The 20,291-nt window shown below is 49.3% G+C and overlaps 1 protein-coding gene across 1 annotated transcript in view; it reads right to left on the reverse strand.

The window, feature by feature from the left end:
- The window catches only part of EVC2 (EvC ciliary complex subunit 2), a 122,721-nt gene that overhangs the window by 42,772 nt on the left and 59,658 nt on the right, over window positions 1–20,291 (reverse strand). Inside the window, exons 14-16 of the mRNA XM_029952439.1 lie at window positions 10,118–10,442; window positions 2,692–2,931; window positions 490–665 (exon numbers count right to left, since the gene is read on the reverse strand). Coding sequence (XP_029808299.1) covers window positions 490–665; window positions 2,692–2,931; window positions 10,118–10,442 — 741 coding nt within the window. The remainder of the gene's footprint in view (window positions 1–489; window positions 666–2,691; window positions 2,932–10,117; window positions 10,443–20,291) is intronic.

The raw sequence follows: 20,291 nt of genomic DNA on the forward strand, positions 1-20,291 counted from the left end.
GTGCTGACAGCTCAGAGCCTGGAGCCTGCTTCCGATTCTGTCTCCCTCTCTCTGCCCCTCCCCCACTCATGCTCTGTCTCTCTGTTTCTCTCAAAAATAAACAAACATTAAAAATATTTTTTTAATAACTCTGGGAGGGGGATGTAGGGCGACACCAAGATTGGTCACTGAGTGTGTATGACGACGGGCACACAGAAGGTTCACCTTCTCAACTATCACGTACGTTCTTGAAATTCTACAATGCAGAGGATTCTTCCCATTAGAGGATCCTTCTTAGGAAGCAAGGAGCATCTACGGCCATACCGTCCTGAATGTGTACGATCTTGTCTGATCTCAGAAACTAAGCAGGGTCCGCCCTGGTTCGTCCTGGGATGGGAGGAAGTACGGAGTAGCGAGTGCGTTCGCTGACGGAGCAGCGCAGACGGTCCCTGACGAGGAGCGGTGGGGTAAGGGGGTCGTGTGCGTCCCCCGTGGTGGCTCAGGCCTCACCTCTCGTGCTTCTGGATGAACAGGGTCAGCAGAGCGTCCGCGGCGCTCAGAAGGCCTTGCATGCGGGTCTCTGACGACTGCATGTTCTGCACCAGGTACTCCCTGTGGCCAAACCTTTTACTTAGATGGTATCTCTTACTGGCCTGGAAAAAGTCCATTAACTCTTCTAATTTCTCCTGTTTAGGAAAAAAAAATCAAGAAAACATGCCTGATTAAAACTTAGAGAAAATTCTAGACATAGAAAGCATTATACTTCCTCTCTGAAGAGAACGCACAGGGGAGAGGAAGGGGGGTGATCGCCTTCCTGCTGTTGACAGGGGCTTAGAGGACAAGGACATGCTAATAAGAAACGAGCGCATCCCAGACCCAGATGGTTGGGGGCTGGCAGAACATCTCTACTGCCGTCGGAAAGGGGATGCGGACCTCGCTCAGTCACTCAGCCTTCACCCACGCAGTTCTCGAAACACAGCCCCAGCGCAGGTGCGAACATTCTGGGGGTAAGTCAGACACCTGACTTGACCCTCAGAACCGCCGTACTCTGGCAGGACACAGGAGACAAGATGACGAAGCCAACCAAACACACGGCACTGATAATACCCTAGCTCACACTGGGTGTCTTCTCCGGGTCCAGGGCCGGGCCCGGAGTGTTCCGCGCCGTATATAACTGTATCTAGAGAGAGACAGCACTTATTCCCATTTCCCAGATGAGGATGTGGAGTTCGCATCGGACTGCTGGTAAACAGCCGGGCAGGGATTTGAACTCAGCGATCTCATTCCAGGACCTGCTCTAACTTTAGGCTGCGCTCAAATGCACAGTGATCAGATCAGCAGTAATTAGACCGGGGGTAATTCAAACACTAGCCTAGGCTGTACTATCCCACTGATCAGCTCTGCTGTCTTTCCCCATCCATCAAAATACTGTCCCTGCAATGCGTTGCCAGAAAGATCAACGCTTTGTTAAACAAGATACACACGACACCACGGGCCGTTTCCTGTCCAACTAAGGTTGTGATGTCTCCCGTTCTCTACACCTGGGAATGTGCACGGAACGGTGCACAGGATGGCCGGTCAGACGTGGCCGAATGCCAGCATCTTCCTGACTTCCCAGCAGCAGAATCGATATACCAGGAACGCTGAGGCAATATTCCTACCCTCCACGACACTGGTCCCTGCGAACCACAGACTAGAGCCACTTACATACGGAAAAGCGCAGCTGGCACCTCCCGGGGCTCAATGGGACAATGATCGCCCACGGAAGTCACCCCTCCCCCTCAGCCACTGCCCGCAGGGAGGAGAAACATGACTGGGCCGTTGGTCAGCACCTAAGCGATGCCTCGGAAGGCCTCGCCAGGAAGGCAGCGGAATCCTCACGGTACCTACGCTAGCTGAGGTTTGAGTGGGAAGAATCTGGAGACAGTGGCTCGTTCTCCTCACACTCGGTGCCTCCTGGCAGGGACCCTCTCATCCTGGAAGACCCACTTTCGGGCGCCTTTCAGGGATGGTCACTTGGTCCCCTCTGGCACGGCCCTGCTCTTCACTGCCCTCCCTCGCCAGGCCTGTGCCGGGACCAGAAATCTGCTCGCAGGGCTGCACACTGGTGGCTGCACTCTGGGGGTGTAAATGTGTGTGCAAACCATCCCGGGCGGGCTGGAGAAATTCCACGGTGTAAGGACGGTCTCAGATCAGCTATTCCCACTGTCGCTTCCCTAACATTCACCCTGAAGTTTCAGGCAAACACACAGATTGACCCAAGAGTATCCAGACACAGATCGTAAACCTCGGGTACACACAGATGCACCCGCACATATATGCACAGGTGTTTATGTATTTTTAACTGCTGCGTAGATATGAAATGTATATAGTGCCAGGCACAGGCTTTCCGTGAATCTGCTCTATTACCCCCATTTCACAGGTTGAGGAAATGGGCTCAGGGAAGTCAGGCAATTTGCCCAAATTCCCAGAGCTGATGGGTGATGGGACAGGAGTTCGAATCCGAGTCGGCTGGAGTCCCGGGCCTGCACTTCAAGCCACCGACTGCCCCGTTTGCTGGAAACTCACGCACACAGCCAGAGGCAGCAGGAAAAGGTGGTGAGTTCACTGCACACAACGGAAAGGAGGGGCCAGGACTCCAGGAGAGGAGGAGCCCCTGAGACGGAGCCAGGAAGCCCCTCTTCCGACGCGGCCGGCGGGCTGAGGCCTCACCTGGATGTCGGAGTAATCCTGCAGCAGCCTCCGGGCCGCCTCGGGCTGCAGCTCCCCCTGGACCGTGGCGCTTCCTATCTGCGTGAAGAAGATCCGGTGCAGCTCGCTGCGCTGGAAAACGGCCAGCTGCCTGCGGGCCTGGGCGAAGTCCTCCTCCCGCTGCAGCGCCAGGGATCTCCGCAGCTGCTCCTGCTCCAGGCCGTGCAGGCTCCGCAGGAGGCCGGTGCAGTCCATGGCCCACTGCGGGGGAGGGGGTGTGAGAGGCCGCACAGCACAGGGGCGCGCCCCCGGGCCGCAAGTGCACACACGCGCGTGCACACGGGCACACGCACACAGCAACACGGTGTGCACAGACGTGTACACACAACACAGTGACATGGTGCGCACACGCATACAGTTACACAGTGCTCATGGGCACACGCACACAGGGACATGGTACCCATACATGTGCAGATGCACACAGGACACGGTGTGCACATGTGTGCACACACACAACAGTGTACACATGCATGCACACGCACACAGCAACACAGTGCACACATGTGCACACGCACACACTGGTGCACCATACATGCACAGAGCAACACAGACACACAAGTACACAGTGCGCACGTAGATGCACAACACGCAGGGACTACACAAGCACAGGCGCTCACATGGAATGCACAGGTGTGCACACACGCACATACACGTCCTAAGTTGGCAATGATTAGGCTGCTAAACTTTGGGAAATACTGTTGCAACCTGTCCTTCCCCGTAACCTTCACTTTTTTTCAGAACAAGCTCAAAGCAGAAAATTCAAAGGGATGGAAATCTGCAAATCAAACTGCCTGCAAATAGCTTGCAAAATGGAAACATTAATGGGTTGTGCTGTTAGACTCTCGGGCTTATTTCCATCATCTTTCATTCTTGACTCGATTGAAGAGAAAAATACCAGCAACCAGGCCAAGTTGAGCGATTTGGGTAAAAAAGGAGGCAGAGTCGTTTCAGAAACAGCCACTGGATGCCTGCACTCTTTGTGGTCACTGTGAAAGAAGGGAAAAGACACGCCCATTCTGAGTTTCTGGCGCCTTCACATCCGCCAGCAGAACAGCCCGCGTCCGGGGAGGGGAGTGTAATGAATCCCACCTGGGGAGACAGACTTCTGGGACTGCCCCCAGATCCTTGGCCCGTGGCGTACACACCATCCAGGTCCTTCCCCCTGGAGCGTGGACACGGACTCTGAATGTGACAGGACTGTTGCCTCATGGTCTGGTGATTACAGGGCAAAACTGAACGGGTCTTGATGACGTAATTGAGGTCCCTGATCAGTTGACGTGAAGTTAATCAGGGGGAAAATGATCCTGGGCAGCCGGACTCCAGGACGTGAGCGTTCTGGAAAGATGTGCTGGGCCTTCCTGAACAGAGAGGTGCTCTCCTGCTGGCCTTGGTGGGCGGCCCCTTGGGGACAGGGAGAGGAGGAGGGAAACCTACAGGAGCCGAGGGCCCGAGTTCACAGTGCAGGGAGGTGAATTCTGCATGCGACCGAATGAGCTGGGATCCGGCCCCGAGCTCCAGAGCGAGGCCCAGCTCGCTGGCCGCTGAGACCCTGCAGAGAACCCAGCTACCCTGTGCCCAGACTCCCGGCCACAGAAACAATGATCGGTGGGTGTGATGTGAAGTCGCTAGACGGGTGGTGGTTAGGGACCCAGGCACAGAAAACGAACACAGTCCACGTCATGGGTGAAGTCCCACAAGCTCCGGGAAGCTGAGGGTCTCTCCCCGGCTCCCACCCATGCCCAGAGAGGAGAGGAGGGGAAACCGGAACCCTCAGGCTCTGTGTTCTGGAACTGGAGACGTCGGACATGTCAGTGGAGCAAAGCAGGGAAGGTGCCTGTGTCCGTGGGCAGAGGGCACAGCATTCCCAGGGGTCACGGTCAAGAGACCGTGGTCTCAGGTGGCAGGGGCATGGGATGGTGGCTGTGTAGGCATTGTGGAAACCCTGGGGAGGCAGCAGGGTGAGGAGGGCAGAGGGGGAGGGTTGTATGTAGTTCCTCCCACTAAACAGGGCACCGTGCACCTGCCAACGCTCTGTGTTCTCGGTGACCCGCGTCGCCAGGTGCCAGACCTACCGCCTGTACTTCCGATCGCTCTCAAAAGCCTACAAAAAGCGATACGGGTGCGCTTCTGCCTTTCTAGTTCCTCTCCCTTATGTTTCAATTTGCTCAGGATCTGGCCCAGAGAGCAGAGTGTTATTTACACAGCGCCCACCTCAAAAGCCCAGCAGCCCACCCCGCACAATCCCTGCACTCAGGGTGCAGTGACGCCCCACGGCCGCGAAGGGCAGAGGCTCGGCCTCCACTCGCGTCCTCCTGCCCGGCCGCATCTCCAGGGACCGCGCCGGTATCAACGGTTTGCCTCAGCCACCAGAAGACACGTGGTCTTTTTGTTAAAAGCTGGTTGTATAAAAAGGATCGGATCAGACTTCTGTGAGCCACTCTTCTGGAGAGAAGCCATTATTCACAGCTTTTATCTGAATTAGAGAACAGTTCACCCACAGCCAGGAGGGTGTGGGGCCCTCCCCGACTCGGGGCGCCGCAGGGACGTTCTGCTGCGGTGAGACGGGGGCTGGTGCCCAGTTGGGCTGATTCATTCATCAGAGCGACCTTCTTTCCCTGACAGCGTGAAAGTCGACAAGCCGCAGACCCCAATTTATTTTAATTAACAGGAGTGAGACATGGGGTGAAATCCACATAGCTTCCTACAGCCAGGACGAAAAACACAGGCACATGCACAGAAATCCTAAAATAAAGTTTTCTGCCCTTGTTCAGAGTTATATTTCTGAAGAATAAGGCAAGAAGCCACGATACGCTCTTGTCCGAATGAAACACCACCTAAAATCAATTAAAAAAATTTTTTAATGTTTATTTTTGAGAGACAGAGGGAGAGCGCGTGAGCAGAGGAAGGGCAGAGAAAGAGGGAGACACAGAACCTGAAGCAGGCCCCGAGCTGTCAGCACAGAGCCCAATGCGGGACTTGAACTCACCAGCTGTGAGATCATGACCTGAGCCGAAGTTGGACACTTACCCGAATGTGCCACCAGGTGCCCTTAAAATCAATGTTGATGGGAGCCCCCCTCACTTCCATCTACACTGCCCTCCTGGGTTTGGGGTCCAGAGAACTGAGGAAATGTGTTCACCCCTCGGCGGAGTTCAGTCCTCCTGGGGCGCAGATAAGAAGGCTATGCCGTAAAGCAGGGGAGGCCCCCCACCAAAGGCCTGCTGAGCCATGTGTGAGGTGTCCTGCTTTGAGAGGTGCTCGGGGGTGGTGGGGAGTGGGGCCCAAAGGAGAGAAGCCTTACGTATGGGCCAGCCACTGCTCAGCCCACCAAAGGGGGCTCTGCGGGCGCACGGACACAGCGCAGCACGTCTTCCTGTTTGTTTAAAGAAGTTGGAAATCTGGGTTTATGGCGTGCCTGGGTGGCTCAGTCAGTTAAGAGTCCAACTTGAGCTCAGGTCATGCTCTCATGGTTTTTGGGTTCGAGGTCTGCATCAGGCTCTGTGCTGGCAGCTCAGAGACTGGACCCTGTTTCCAATTCTGTGTCTTCCTCTCCCTCTGCCCCTCGCCCACTTGTGCTCTCTCTCCATCTCTCAAAAATAAATAAAAATGTCAAAAAAATTTTAATTACCGGAATTCCTGAGCTCTACTCAAAAAACTGATTCTGCCCAGTTTTCTTTTTTAAAAAAACTAATTCTAAGAATATGCCCCAAATTTTTTCATGCATTTTCTTTAAAGAGGACTGTGATGGACATACAGGTAAGTTACGAGGTCATTGGGAGTTTCTGATAAGACGGAGTGTTTTGCACAGACCGGGAAGAAAACAGCTCTATTGGCTTTAGCTGTTCAGATGCTATTTTTGGAAGCGAAGTGGCTCAAACAAGGCAACTCGTTTCTGAAGAGAGTGACCCAAAGGACCCGGCGCGATGGCAGCCTCCTGCTGCGAGCCAGGAGACTGGGGAGTGAGGCGCTGTCTCGCCATCCTTCTTAGGACCCCAACCACCTGTGTCAATAATGAGGAAACACAATGACACTGTTCCAGGCAGCCTTCTGGGAGCTAGAGATAGGAGCCCAGCAGGACGGGTTGGCCTGGCACAGGCAGCAGGGGCATGACGTCCCAATGCACCGTGGCCATGGGGGGCGGGCCTGTGGGGTTGGCACGGGCTGCCTGGCTCTGGGTCTTGCCCCGCCCACGTGTCCTCGGGCTGGCGGCCTCCTCCAAATCTGTTTCCTCAGCTATAAAAGTGGGACCCTATCAATTCCCACCTCACTGAGGGAGTGTGAAGATTCGATGAGGTCTGCGTGATGAGCTTACAACCCTGCCTGCAGCAAGCGCTTAACAAGATCAGAAAATACTGACACCGTGACATCGAGTGGGAACAAGCAAGACACAATTTTATGACCTGCATAAACTTTACTTTGTTAAAAAAAAAAAGAGGGGCGCCTGGGTGGCTCCATCCATTGAGCGTCCAGCTTTGGCTCAGGTCATGATGTCTCATGGTTCATAGGTTTGAGCCCCTGTTGGACTCTGTGCTGACAGCTCAGAGCCTGGAACCTGCTTCGGATTCTGTGTCTCCCTCTCTCTCTGCTCCTCCCCAACTCATGCTGTCTCCCTCTGTCTCTCAAAAATAAATAAAAAATGATAAATGAAAATTAAAAAAAATAGAGAGGGGCGCCTGGGTGGCTTAGTCGGTTAAGTGTCTGACTCTTGGTTTTGCCTCAGGTCATGATCTCACAGTTCGTGAGTTTGAGCCTCACGTCGGGCTCTGCGCTGACAGCTCAGAGCCTGCTTGGGATTCTGTCTCTCCCGGTCTCTCGGTCCCTTCCCTGCTAATGCACTCGCTCTCTCTCTCTCAAAATAAATAAATATAAATCTAGAAAGCAAAAGGCCAAAACGTGTGCTGAAATCTCTGGGGTCGGGCAAGAATAGGAACTCCAAGACAGACTGGACGGTGGATGGGTTCCACTTATTTTTTTTCAAGGTTTTTCTTTTTATGCTTTGAGGCTGGAGCTGGCAAACTTTTGTGTAAAGGGCCAGATAAATATTTTAAGGTTTGCAGGCCACATAAGGTTTGCTGTCACACTTTCTTCTACTTTTTTTTTTACTTTGCTTTTATTTTTCACAATCCTTTGAAAATGTAAAAAACACATTTTCAGCCCACAAGCCAGACCACAACGGGCTGGGCTCATGGGTCTGGTTTGCGGACTCCTGTTTTCTAGTATTTTCTAAGCCTCCCTTCTGGAACATGTATTACTGTCATAGGAGCAAAAATTATAACAAATTTAGGAGAGAAGAGAAAGAGGAATCGTGTGAGGGTTTGGGGGTTGAGTCACTGCACTCTGAGCTCAGCACAGTCTTCGTAAGCGTCTGGCTCAGGGAAACTGGGCGTTGACCTGGAGGGCCATGGAGGGAGGCCAGAGAGCGGGGTCAGCCGGCAGGACGCTGGTGGCCGAGGAGGGTCCCCCCACCCCCAGCCACAAAACCACATCCTAGCCCAGAACCTGTGGATGTGACCCTATTTAGAACGAGGATCTCTGCAGATCTAATTAAGTCAAGGATCTTATGAGACCATCCGGGTCTATCCGGGTGAGCCCTAACTCCAGAGACAAGTGTCCTTACGAGAGGCAGAAGAGGGGACGGTCCCAGGATGGAAGACTGCATGTGAAGACAGATCAAGACTGGAGGGATGTGGCCACAGCCAGGAAGTGCCGGCAGCCGCCGGAAGCCGGGAGAGACAAGAGGGGACCTTCGCCTAGAGACTTCAGAGGGGGTGTGCATGGCGGACACCCTGAGTTAGGACTTGAGGCCCCCAGAATTGTCAAAGAATAAAAATTGTTGCTTTAAGTTACTAAATCTGGGGTAATTTGTGACAGCAGCCACAAGCTCACACAGGAGCTGAGCAGATTATAAGCGTCACCCTAAAATGAGACGTGTGTTAAGGTGGGGGAGTCCCGGGTGCAAGGGACCAGGAGGGGGCGAGACAGGACGCATCTCGCCTCTTGTCATCACCACTCAGCATGCGGGCTGACGGCAGATGACCACCGGAAAGCCACGGGCTGTGGGTCCTCTTTGTCCACGTCCAGGGGATCCGGGCATGGCCGGCGGGCTGGGGAGCAGGAGTTAGCAGTTCAGATGGCTGTTCCTTCTTAAGTAGGTGTTAGACCTCCCGGAATGACTGATTTCCAGCCCAGGAAATGTGGGCTCGAGTCCCAGGGACGGAACAAGCCATCTCTTTCACAGAGGAAGGCAGAAATCAGGCTTGACCGGATGCAGTCAGTGAAGAACTCTGGCATGATTCCTCTCAAAACGGAAACTGACAGGTTTCTTAGAGACGTGAGAACTGATCTCTGGTCAACAGAAGCCAGCCCTGGGAAGGCTACGGGTCAGAAGTCTCAGAGATGAGCACTGTGCACTGAGCCGGGGTCAGCCAATGCCCCATGGCTACTTTTCCTGCATTCCCTCTCCCAGCCACCCAGAGAGGGGGCGCCCTCAGCCCTGTTTCACAGCCAGGCCTCCAGGAGCCAAACGGCAACATCCTAGAAAGGGCAGTCCAGGTTTGTTGACAGCAGAGTGGGTGCTGGAAGGTTCCGGCATCTAGGACCACGCAGCCCAGTCGGACCCCACACACACTGTCACAACCTCCCTGAGCCACGCTCTCTGCAGACGCACGCTTTCTACTCTCCCCACGACCACCCCCCTCCCAGCACTGTGAACACATCTCTATTCTAAAAGAATTGAATGAGCTTGCATCTTCTAAATGTGAAGAGCCTTCACTGAACTGTGAACTTCTTGAACTCAAGAACCACGTCTTGTTTTCCTCTGTACTTTACTGCCTAGCCCAGTGCATGGAGACAGTAAGTGATCAAGAAATGCTTTCTAAATAAATTCTGGATGGATGGATGGATGTACAAGTGGATGAAAGGGTGGTGGGTGGGTGGACAGACATGTGAACAGAAGGATTGTAGGTAGTGGGATGGATGGATGGATGGATGGGTGGATAGAAGGACAGGGGGATAGAAGGGTGGTGGGTTAGGGTTAGGATGGATGGATGGGTGGTGGATGTATAGATGGACGGGTGGATGGACAGGTGGATGGAGGGGGGTGAGTGGGTGGGTGGATAGGTGGATGGGTGAATGAGTGGATGGATGGAAGAGTGGTAGGTGGATGAAGGGATATAGAGATGGACAGGTGGACGGAAGGGTGTGGATGTATGGCTGGCTGGCTGGCTGAGTAGGTGGACAGGTAGATGGAGGGGGGTGAATGGATGATGGATGGATGGCTGGGTGATGAATGAACAGGTGGATGGATGGGCAGATGGATGGATCAATGACGAATCCCTGAGAGAACGCAGAGAGGAAGAGTGAAGCCTTCCCTTCGAAGCTGCCTTACCCTCTCACTGACACGTTTCAGCAACTCCTCTGCTTCTTCCATTGCCGCCATCTCCCTCTGGTACTGGTTCTCTGTCTTCTTTCTCATTTCCAGGTCACATTCGGCCGTCAATGCCACCATCTTCCGATCATACTCCTCTTGTATTTCTTTCTCCAGCAACAGAAACTGCTTTTTGAAAACAGCCCCCATCCTCCTCTCTACCTGCGGGGACAGGTGGCCAGAGCTGGCCAGATTCCTCAGCAGAAGGGCAATGACATCTCTGCTGATTTGTGTTCGACATGTCTCCAGGTCTGAGTCGGCCCGAATCAGGGTTGCAATCTCCAACCTGGGGACACAAAACCCAAGAGCAGTGAACCCCACGAAGTCACAGCAGATGCCGAAGGTCCCTCAGAGCTCTGAGGTTCTCAGTGATGCTTAGGAAAGGCCTTTCTTTGCCCCTTTCTGCTCCTTCTCCCTCCCTCCTACCCTAGCCTATTACTATCAGCCAGCAACCAAATCTGCAGATATTTATGTAGTCAATTTTCAGGGGCCCGGCTGGAGACTACAGAAATATAACTAATATAAGACATGGTCTTTGTCAACAAGTCACACATCAACAACGAGGAGGCCAAGGGAAAAATGGACAGTGAATATAGTTGGAGGATTTTAAAATAAAGCTGATTTTACTTTGTTCTGATTAAAAGTCATCTTGTAGAAATAACAACTAAATGCAATATGGTGCCCTGGATGAGCTCTTGGGATGGAATGGGCATTAGAAAAATGAGGGCGGAGGGGCGCCTGGGTGGCTCAGTCAGTTAAGTGTCCGACTTCAGCTCAGGCCATGATCTCGCCATTCCTGAGTTCGAGCCCCGTGTTGGACTCTGTGCTGACAGCTCAGAGCCTGGAGCCTGTTTCAGATTCTGTGTCTCCCTCTCTCTCTCTCTGCTCCTCCCTCATTCGTACTCTGTCTCTCTCTCTCTCAAAAATAAATAAACATTTAAAAAATTTTAAAAAACAAGGGAGGAGTTAAGATGGAGGAGGAGCGGAAGACCCTATGCTTGCCTCGTCGACTGAACACAGGTAGAGAAGTATCAAATCACTCTGAACATGCAAGAAACCAGTCTGAGGACTAAGAGAAAAACTCTGCAAGTCTACAAGTAGAATTGTGGAAGGTAGGAGCTGCAGAGGGTTGATCTGGGGGAGATAGGAACTGTCGGTTTGGGGGCAGTGGAGAGGGAACCCTGCTTAGGGAGACGAGTGTTGAGTATTATAAGAAGCGGAGCACAAAATCTGAAGCTTCAGAAGTCCGCCACCGGGAGGGTTGTGCCTGGCTTGGTGGTGCTCCTGCCATCAAACTGGACAATTTGGAAGAAATGGCTAATAACTTCCTAGACTTACAAACTATCAAAATGGAAACAAGAAGAAATAGAAAATCTGAACAGAACCAAAACCAGCAAAGAAATTGAATCCATCATCAAAAATCTCCCAACAAACAAGAGTACTGGGTCAGATGGCCTCCCTGGGAGAATTCTATCAGACAATTAAAGAAGAAGAGTTCATACCTACTTACCTCAAATTGTTCCAAAAAGAAATGGGTGGAAAACTTATAAACTCATTCTAAGAAGCCAGCATTACCTTGATTCCAAACCCAGATAAAGACCCCACTAGGAAGGAGAAGTCCTAGTCCAATATCCCTGATGAATACGTATGCAGAAAGTCTCAACAAGATACTAGCAAATCGAATCCAACAGTACATTAAAAGAATTATTCACTACAATCAAGTGGGATTTATTCCTGGCTGCAAGAGTAAATCAATATTTGCAAATCAATCAACACGATATACCACATGAATAAAAGAAAGGATAAGAACCATATGATCCTCTCAACAGATGTAGAAAAAGGATTTGACAAGATACAGCATCCATTGTTGATAAAAGGAAGCCCTCAACAAAATAGGTATAGATGCAACAGAACTCAACATCTTAAAAGCCATATGCAAAAGACCCACAGCTAATATCATCCTCAATGGAAGAAAAATAGAAAGGCTATCCTCTACAGTCAGGAACAAGACAAGGATGTCCACCCTCACTGTTATTATTTAACACAGTACAGGACGTCTTAGCCTCAGCAATCAGACAACCAAAAGAAATTAACAAGAAAGAAGTCAAATTCCACTATTTGCAGATGACATGATACTCTAGATGTAGGAAATCCAAAAGACTTCACCAAAACAACTGCCAGAATTAATACATGAATTCAGCAAAGTCACAGGATATAAAATCAACATACAGAAATCTGTTGCATTTCTATACACCAATAACGAAGCAGGAGAAAAAAAAAATCAAGGAATCGATCCCATTTGCAATGGCACCAAAAACAATAAGATACCTAGGCATAAACCTAACTAAAGACGTAAGAGGTCTATACTCTGAAAACTATAGAACACGTAGGAAAGCAACTGAAGAGGACACAACGAAATCGAAAAACATTCCATGTTCATGGACTGGAAGAACAAACATTGTTAAAATGTCTACACTACCCAAAGGAATCCATGCACTTAATGACATCCCATCAAAATAATACCAGCATTCTCCACAGAGCTAACAAATAATCCTAAAATTTGTATGGAACCACAGAAGACCCTGAATAGTCAAAGCAATCCTGAAAAAGAAAAGCAAAGCTGGAGGTGTCACAATTCCGAACTTCAAGCTGTATTGCAAAGCTGTAATCATCAAGACAGTATGTTACTGGCATAAAAACGAACACATACATCTATGGGACAGAATAGAAAACCTGAAATGGACCTACAACTATGTGGTCAATGAATCTTTGACAGAGAAGGAAAGAATATCCAATGGAAAAAAGACAGTTTTTCAACAAATGCTAGGAAAATTGGACAGCAACATGCAGAAGGATGAACCTGGACCACTTACACAAAAACAAATTCAAAATGGATGAAAGGCCTACATGTGAGACAGAAAACCATCAAAATCCTAGAGGAGAACACAGGCAACAACCTCTGACCTTGGCCGCAGCAACTTCTTACTCAACATGTCTCCGGAGGCAAGGGAAACAAAAACAAAAATGAACTACTGGGACCTCATCAAGATAAAAGGCTCTTGAACAGGGAAGGAAACAATCAACAAAAAGGCAACCCATGGAGTGGGAGAAGATATTTGCAAATGACATATCTGACAAAGGGTTGGCCTCCAAAATCTATAAAAAACTTAATCAAACTCAACACCCAAGAAAACAAATAATCCAGTGAAGAAATGGGCAGAAGACATGAATAGACATTTTTCCAAAGAAGACATGCAGATGGCCAGCAGACACATGAAAAGATCCTCAACATCACTCATCGTCAGGGAAATATAAATCAAAACCACAATGAGATACCACCTCACACCTGTCAGAATGGCTAAAATTAACAACACAAGAAACAACAGGTGTTAGGGAGGAGGTAGAGGAAGGGGAGCCCTCTTGCACTGTTGGTGGGAGCCCAAACTGATGCAGCCACTGTGGAAGACAGTATGGAGGTTCTTCAGAAAGTTAAAAATAGATCACCCTATGACCCAGCAATTGCACTAGTAGGTATTTACCCAAAGGACATAAAAATACAGATGCAATTCACCCCAATGTTTATAGCAGCACTATCAACAATAGCCAAACTATGGAGAGAGCCCAAATGTCCACTTCCTGATGAATGGATAAAGATGATGTGGTATGCGTATACACTGAAATAGTACTCAGCCACTAAAAAGAGTCAAATCTTGCCATTTGCAACAACGTGGATGGTTCTGGAGTGTATTATGCTAAGCGAAATAAGTTAATCAGAGAAAGACATATATCATATGATTTCACTCATATGTGGAATTTAAGAAACAAAACAGATAAACCTATGGGAAGGAAAAAAAAGAGAAGAGAAAAAAACCATAAGAGTTTCTTAACAATAGAAAACAAACTGAGAGATTTTCAACCATTTAAAAGTAGAGAGAAACAGTATGACTCCAGTGTACCTGTTACCCAACTTTAACAACCGTCACTACTTACCACCCATTTTACTTACTCTCTTAATGTTTGAGCATAAAAAAAATTTTTTTAACATTTATCCATCTTTGAGAGAGACAGAGCACAAGTGAGGGAGGGGCAGAGAGAGCGACACAAAATCCAAAGCAGGCTCCAGGCTCTGAGCTGTCCGCACAGAGCCCGATGTGGGGCTTGAACCCATGAACCGGGAGATCATGCCCTGAGCTGAAGTCTGGCGCGTAACCGACTGAGCCACCCAGGCGCCCCAAATGTTTAAGCATTTTAAAGCAAATCCCCTGCTTTTCATTTTGCCTCTAAATTCCTCAGTGTGCATCTTTAACTGTCAAGGATCTATGCCTATATATGCGTATCTATGTATGTGCATATCTATTTTACCTAACGTTGATGTCATTATTATATCAAATATATTATCAAATATATATTTAAAATGTTAACAGCAATCCCAATAATAAGTACCAGTCATTATTCAAAGTACTTCAAGTGTGTCTAAGTGACTTTTGCAGTTGGAAGTTTCATTTAAGAACCAAACAAAATCTGGGGTACCAGATTTTGGGTGGCTCAGTCAGTTAAGCGACTGATTCTTCAGCTCAGGTCATGATTTAACAGTTTGTAAGTTCGAGCCCCACGTCAAGCTCTCCACTGACAGTGCAGAGTCTGCCTAGGATTCTCTCTCTCTCTCTCTCTCTCTCTCAAAAATAAATGCATACATAAATTAAAAAAAAAAAACAACAAAATCCCACAATGCCAGTTAAATCTACGTTTCTCTGCCCTCCTCTTTTCTCTTTTACGCCAGTGGTATGTTGGGAAAGCTAAATTATTTATTCTGCCGAAGGCTCTACTTTCTTTCCATGGGGTGTCACCGTTCCTCTATCCTCCGTATTTCCTGTCAAGTACTAGGTATATCTTATATCTTGATTAGAACCAGACTTAATTCGCATTCCAAAATATCCTACAAGTGGTACCATGTGCTTCCTAAAAGGTCAAAGGACGGGTAACTTCTAAGAGGGATCAGCAGGCTCAAGCGGTGTGAACATGATCCCTGCATTATAAAACCTATCAACTTTCAGCCAGTTGTTTTAGCATCCAAGTGCGATTGTTATGATTTAATTAGGGGTTGAAAGTGCGCACTTGTGATTCTATCACGTCCACATTCCTGAAGTTGGGATTCTTCAAACAATCCAGTGACTCTGATGGAAAGTCTGTGGATAGAACGGATGTCTGATTCCTTGCTAATTACAGCTGATGTCATAGCAACTTCCAATGGTGAAAAATGAGTCTGGGTCTGTTTTGTTGTTGTTGTTTATGTCCTTATTTTGTTGCTATTTTGTTTTAATGTTTGAGAACAGAAGGCTGATCAAACTTTTGCCAAGTCCCTGAGAGTCTGAGCTTTGGATAACTTCTACCAGAAAAACTCCCAAGAGGAAGAACATCAAATATGTTACCAGGCAGCATGGCTTTTGGGGCAAACGACACCCGATTGGTTGATTACTTCGGGATGAGGGGAGGGGGCACCTGTACGTGAACCATGAATATCTAACAGGGAAGCCATGCTCTGAACTTCCTGGAGGGAGGTGACTCTGGGAGCTCGGCATGTCCCTTGTGGGAGGACCCTGGACGCTAGCTATGCTTGTGAGTGGTTACAGGAGATTCGGGCACCTGTGGGGGCTGAAGCTTTTAAGACGGGAAGGCTCCCCCCATGCCTGATGTGGACTACATCTCCTTGCACTGAGCTGTGACACCTGGGGAGAAAATACCTCCCAGCCGCCGACGCAGTCTGCAGTGTGACCGGGACAAAGACACCCACGGAAGAACGCCTGATGTCCTCATGGCAAGCCTCCTTCTTGCCCTCTGGCCACCTGCTTACCCGGGGTCAAGTGTGGCACACAGGAGTCTTTTGAGTCCAAGTGTTTAGGTGGACCAGGAACACCCCCCTCCTGTACTGCCTTGCTGTGAAACTATAGACTTGTGCAAATTTGCTGGGTTTCAATCCACTGCAGTGATCATTCGGCCGCTCAAATTCTTTCATCTCAGGTCAGACTAGCTCCTGCGTCCTTTAGACATAACCTAATCGGCCTACCTTTTTTTTTTTTTTTGAGGCTTATTTATTTATTTATTTATTTAGAGAGAGAGAGAGAGAGAGAGAGAACGAGCAGGGGAAGGGCAGAGAGACAGGGAGACAGGGAATCCCAAGCAGGCTCTCTGCTGTCACCACAGAGCCCGATGCGGGGCTCGAACACACAAACCGTGAGATCATGCCCTGAGCTGAAATCAAGAGTCACACACTCAACCGACTGAGCCACTCAGGCGTCCGGGAGCGGTCTGATTTTAAGCAATAGCTCATGCATTTCGTCTTTCATTTTCTCCACAGCTACTCACTGGGCACGTTCGTGTGTGGAGGGTCCCAGGTCACAAAGCAAGAAAGAGCGCCTGTGTGGTTAAGCATCTGAAGGACCACGCCATGTTCCGCAGGCTCAGAAAAAATTACTTGTCTGCTGAGAGAGACACGCTAGATTCCATGTCTTTAATGAAGCGTTTCGTGGCAGGCAAAACCACGGTCCCCTGAAGCCATCACATCCTAGTCCCCAAAACCTCCAGATGCGTCGGGTTACATTGCAAAGGAGAAACAAGGCTGCGGACGGAATTAAGGTTGCTCATCAGCTGACCTCAATGGTAAGAGAGATGAATACTGAGGGTCTTAAAAGTGGGCGGAGGGGCAGAAGATGAGTGGCCTCGGGAGAGGTAAGGGAGAAAGCAGGGGTGAGAGAGATGGGGTCATCATCTCTGAAGATGGAAGACAGGCCAGGAGCCAGGGAGAGGGTAGGTCTCTAGGAGCTGGAAAAGGCAAGGAAACAATTCTCCCCTAGAGCGGACACCCTGAGTTTTCTTGGGGAGGCCTGTTTCGGACCATGAGCTAGAAGACAACGCATTTGTGCTGTTTTAAGCCACCGAGTTTGTGACACTTTGTTACTGCTCCACACGGAAGTCACACATCTTGCCTGACCGCTCCATCCATCAGTCGTTAATTGGCCCATTGATTAACTTGCACAAGAGAGTGGTGACTCCCAGTGTTCTACCAGGTCCGTGGGGACCGGAATGAACAAGAGGACGTCTCCAGAGGAGGTCTTTGCTGTCCACCCCCCTACCAGCTGAGGCACCCGGGAAAAGGACCCAGTTCCCCCAGAGCATAAAGGGGGGACCTCCCTCACAGCGTGGTGTTCACTAAAAGAGGCAAGAAATATAAAACGCACAGTGTGGTGCCTCGACTTTGGTTGGTTCTAAGTAACCTAGTTTCGTGGCTAACCTTGTCCCAGGAGACGGGCTGGCCCTTCCCAGCTGCCTGGGAAGACACTCATGAGCACGTTCTGTCCAAACCGTTTTAACGTTAATCACCACGGATAAACTGTCAGAAGAGGCAGCCATGAAAACTGCCAGGGCGTCCCCAAAGCCGCAAAACAAAGAAAAATGTCTCTTCAAACCAATTTAAATGCCATGCAGTTAACGAGGCTAACTCTCATCTGTTGAATTCCCCAAATGGCCACAGGAGAGGAAAATAAGAATTAAGAATTCATTGTCTACATACGGGACTGCATCCATTACTGTGGACGCAATTCCCACAATCCCCTTTAAAATTGTTTATGATGGGGGCTCAGTCGATGAAACATCCGGCTTCCGGCTTCGGCTCAGGTCATGATCTCAGGTTTCGTGGGTTCGAGCCCCGCGTCGGGCTCTGTGCTGACAGCTCAGAGCCTGGAGCCTGCTTCGGATTCTGTGTCTCCCTCTCTCTCTGACATTCCCTTGTTCATGCTGTCTCTCTCTGTCTCTCAAAAATAAATTAAAAAAACAAAAAAAAAAATTTTAATTGTTTATGAGAAAATGCACCTAATTTTCCAGCCCCCCCCAAAGTCTCTCATGGTGCCGTGGGACAGAGACGTGACGTGAGTCACACGTGCTGGGCTGAGACTCTTACTACAAGTTGGTGGAGTTGGTGGGACTTGGATTCTGCTGTCTCAGGGAATATTTATCCTTCTCAGGTCACAACGACGTCACACGGCACTGTAAGGTGAGGGTATCGGCTCAGACCGCTTCGGCGGCACATACACACTGTACCAACGACATCTCTCTTGTAAATGAGGGACTCACACCAGAGTGCAGACGGTCCGGCACACAGAAGGCACTTAATAAATCTAAGCCATTATAGTTTCTTAACAGGCTTGCTTATGAAAACATCTTTCTCAAAGGAAATGCACAGTGTAAATTATCCCAGCACTGATTAGGACTCTGATGCTTAGCTACCGATGATAAAGAAAAGAGAAGAACATTAGTGTCTTTTCCCCTATTTATTTCATGTGCAATTTAATCAAGTTCTCACCCAATGGCAAGTAAGGTGTCAGAGCAAAATTAGGATCGGATTTGACACACAAGGCAGAAAATGTTCTTTTGAATGCAAGAGACCTCACTGGGCTGGAGGATAATTAGTCCAGAAGGAAAAAGAAATAGCCATGGCCGTTTCTCAGTATAAATCTGGGATCTTCAAGTTAGCATAGCAGACCCACGAAAAGCAAGCGGCACTAGGGAAACTGAAATTTTCCTCCTTGGAGCCCATTTCCACGGACAGCTGATTTCCTAGGGGAACCCCCTGCCAGGACCGTAAATCCTATCTGCGTACTGTCGATTTTGAGTGCCTAGACAATGTACACTGAGCCAGAGAAAATACCTTCTCCGTATCTTTACTGTCAAAACTGAAATAGAGCCTAAGTCAGCGTAAACGTAGTGATCATATGTGAGTGAGACATCAGTTAAAAGTTAAGATAAACCATACACTTGTGGTTTGGTATAAACTCAGATTGTAGGACACCAGGAATCAGCGGTCTGCATCCTTCCTTTGTGACACTGTTTCTTCTTGGAGATCTCTCTGTTCAGAAGTCGGGCCAGGCCCGCCCTCCCCCAGCCTCTCTTTGTCCACCCCCCTCCCCCCCATTCACCGGCCACAGCCCAACACACCAGTCGGCTCTACAACAGACCAAAAGAAGTGAGCGCTCCTGTGCCCACTTCAAATCTTTCCGGAATGTTCCTCCCAACTCCATTTCGGGCACACGCCAACCACCTTGTCACAAAACTGCTCATCGCATTATGTCTGAACTCACAATGAACCTGGGAGTTCCAGCAACTCAGCTTTAAGTCTCAGTGTCGTCCCTTCAGAGCTGGGTGATTCGGGGTGTGCCTTGATGTCTCCCAGCCTAGTGTCCCGGCTGGTTAATGAGAATATCATCATTGTGCCAAATGAAGGTCATTACGAGGATTAATAGCAGTGCCTCTTATGCACAGGCTTTGTTTCAGTAGCTTTACAAACATCATCCCATCTAATCCTCACAACAACCTTATAAAGTAGGTGATTAACTCTTTTTTTAATAGGTGAGGAAACTGAGGCATAGGAAAATTAAAATACCTACTGAAAGCAGCATAGCTATTAGGTGACATAACAGGACTGGAAGCTGTAACACATGGCTCCAGAGGCTTCGGTCCACCCTCTGCCCTGCAGCTGCAGTCACTCCAACAAGCACAGACCACTTAGCTAGTGCCTGGCGCAAAACAGATGCTAGGAAATGTTACTTCACATTGATGCTGCTGTGTTAGGTCTGTCATAGTCTTCCTTGATATTGCTATTTATGACAAAGAAAAAAGATATGAAAGAAACATAACAAATATATAGATGAGTGAATGGATGGATGGGTGGATGGGTGGGAGGGTAGGTGGATGGAAGGATACATGTATGTATGTATGAATGAGTATATGTATGAATATAGACGGATGGGTGGATGGATGGGTGGGTGGATGGGTGGGTGGATGGATGGATGATGGATGGATGGATGGATGGATGGATGGGTGGATGGATGGATGATGGATGGATGGATGGATGGATGGATGGATGGATGGATGGGTGGATGGATGGATGGATGGATGGATGAGTGGGTGGATGGATGAGTGGGTGGGTAGATGGATGGGTGGGTGGATGGGTGGATGGATGGATGGATGGATGGATGGATAGATGGATGATGGATGAATGGATGGATGGATGGATGGATGGATGAGTGGGTGGATGGATGAGTGGGTGGGTGGATGGATGAGTGGGTGGGTGGATGGATGGGTG

The sequence above is a fragment of the Suricata suricatta genome, chromosome 1 (genome assembly GCF_006229205.1).
Source record: "Suricata suricatta isolate VVHF042 chromosome 1, meerkat_22Aug2017_6uvM2_HiC, whole genome shotgun sequence".
Classification (NCBI taxonomy): Eukaryota; Metazoa; Chordata; class Mammalia; order Carnivora; family Herpestidae; genus Suricata; species Suricata suricatta.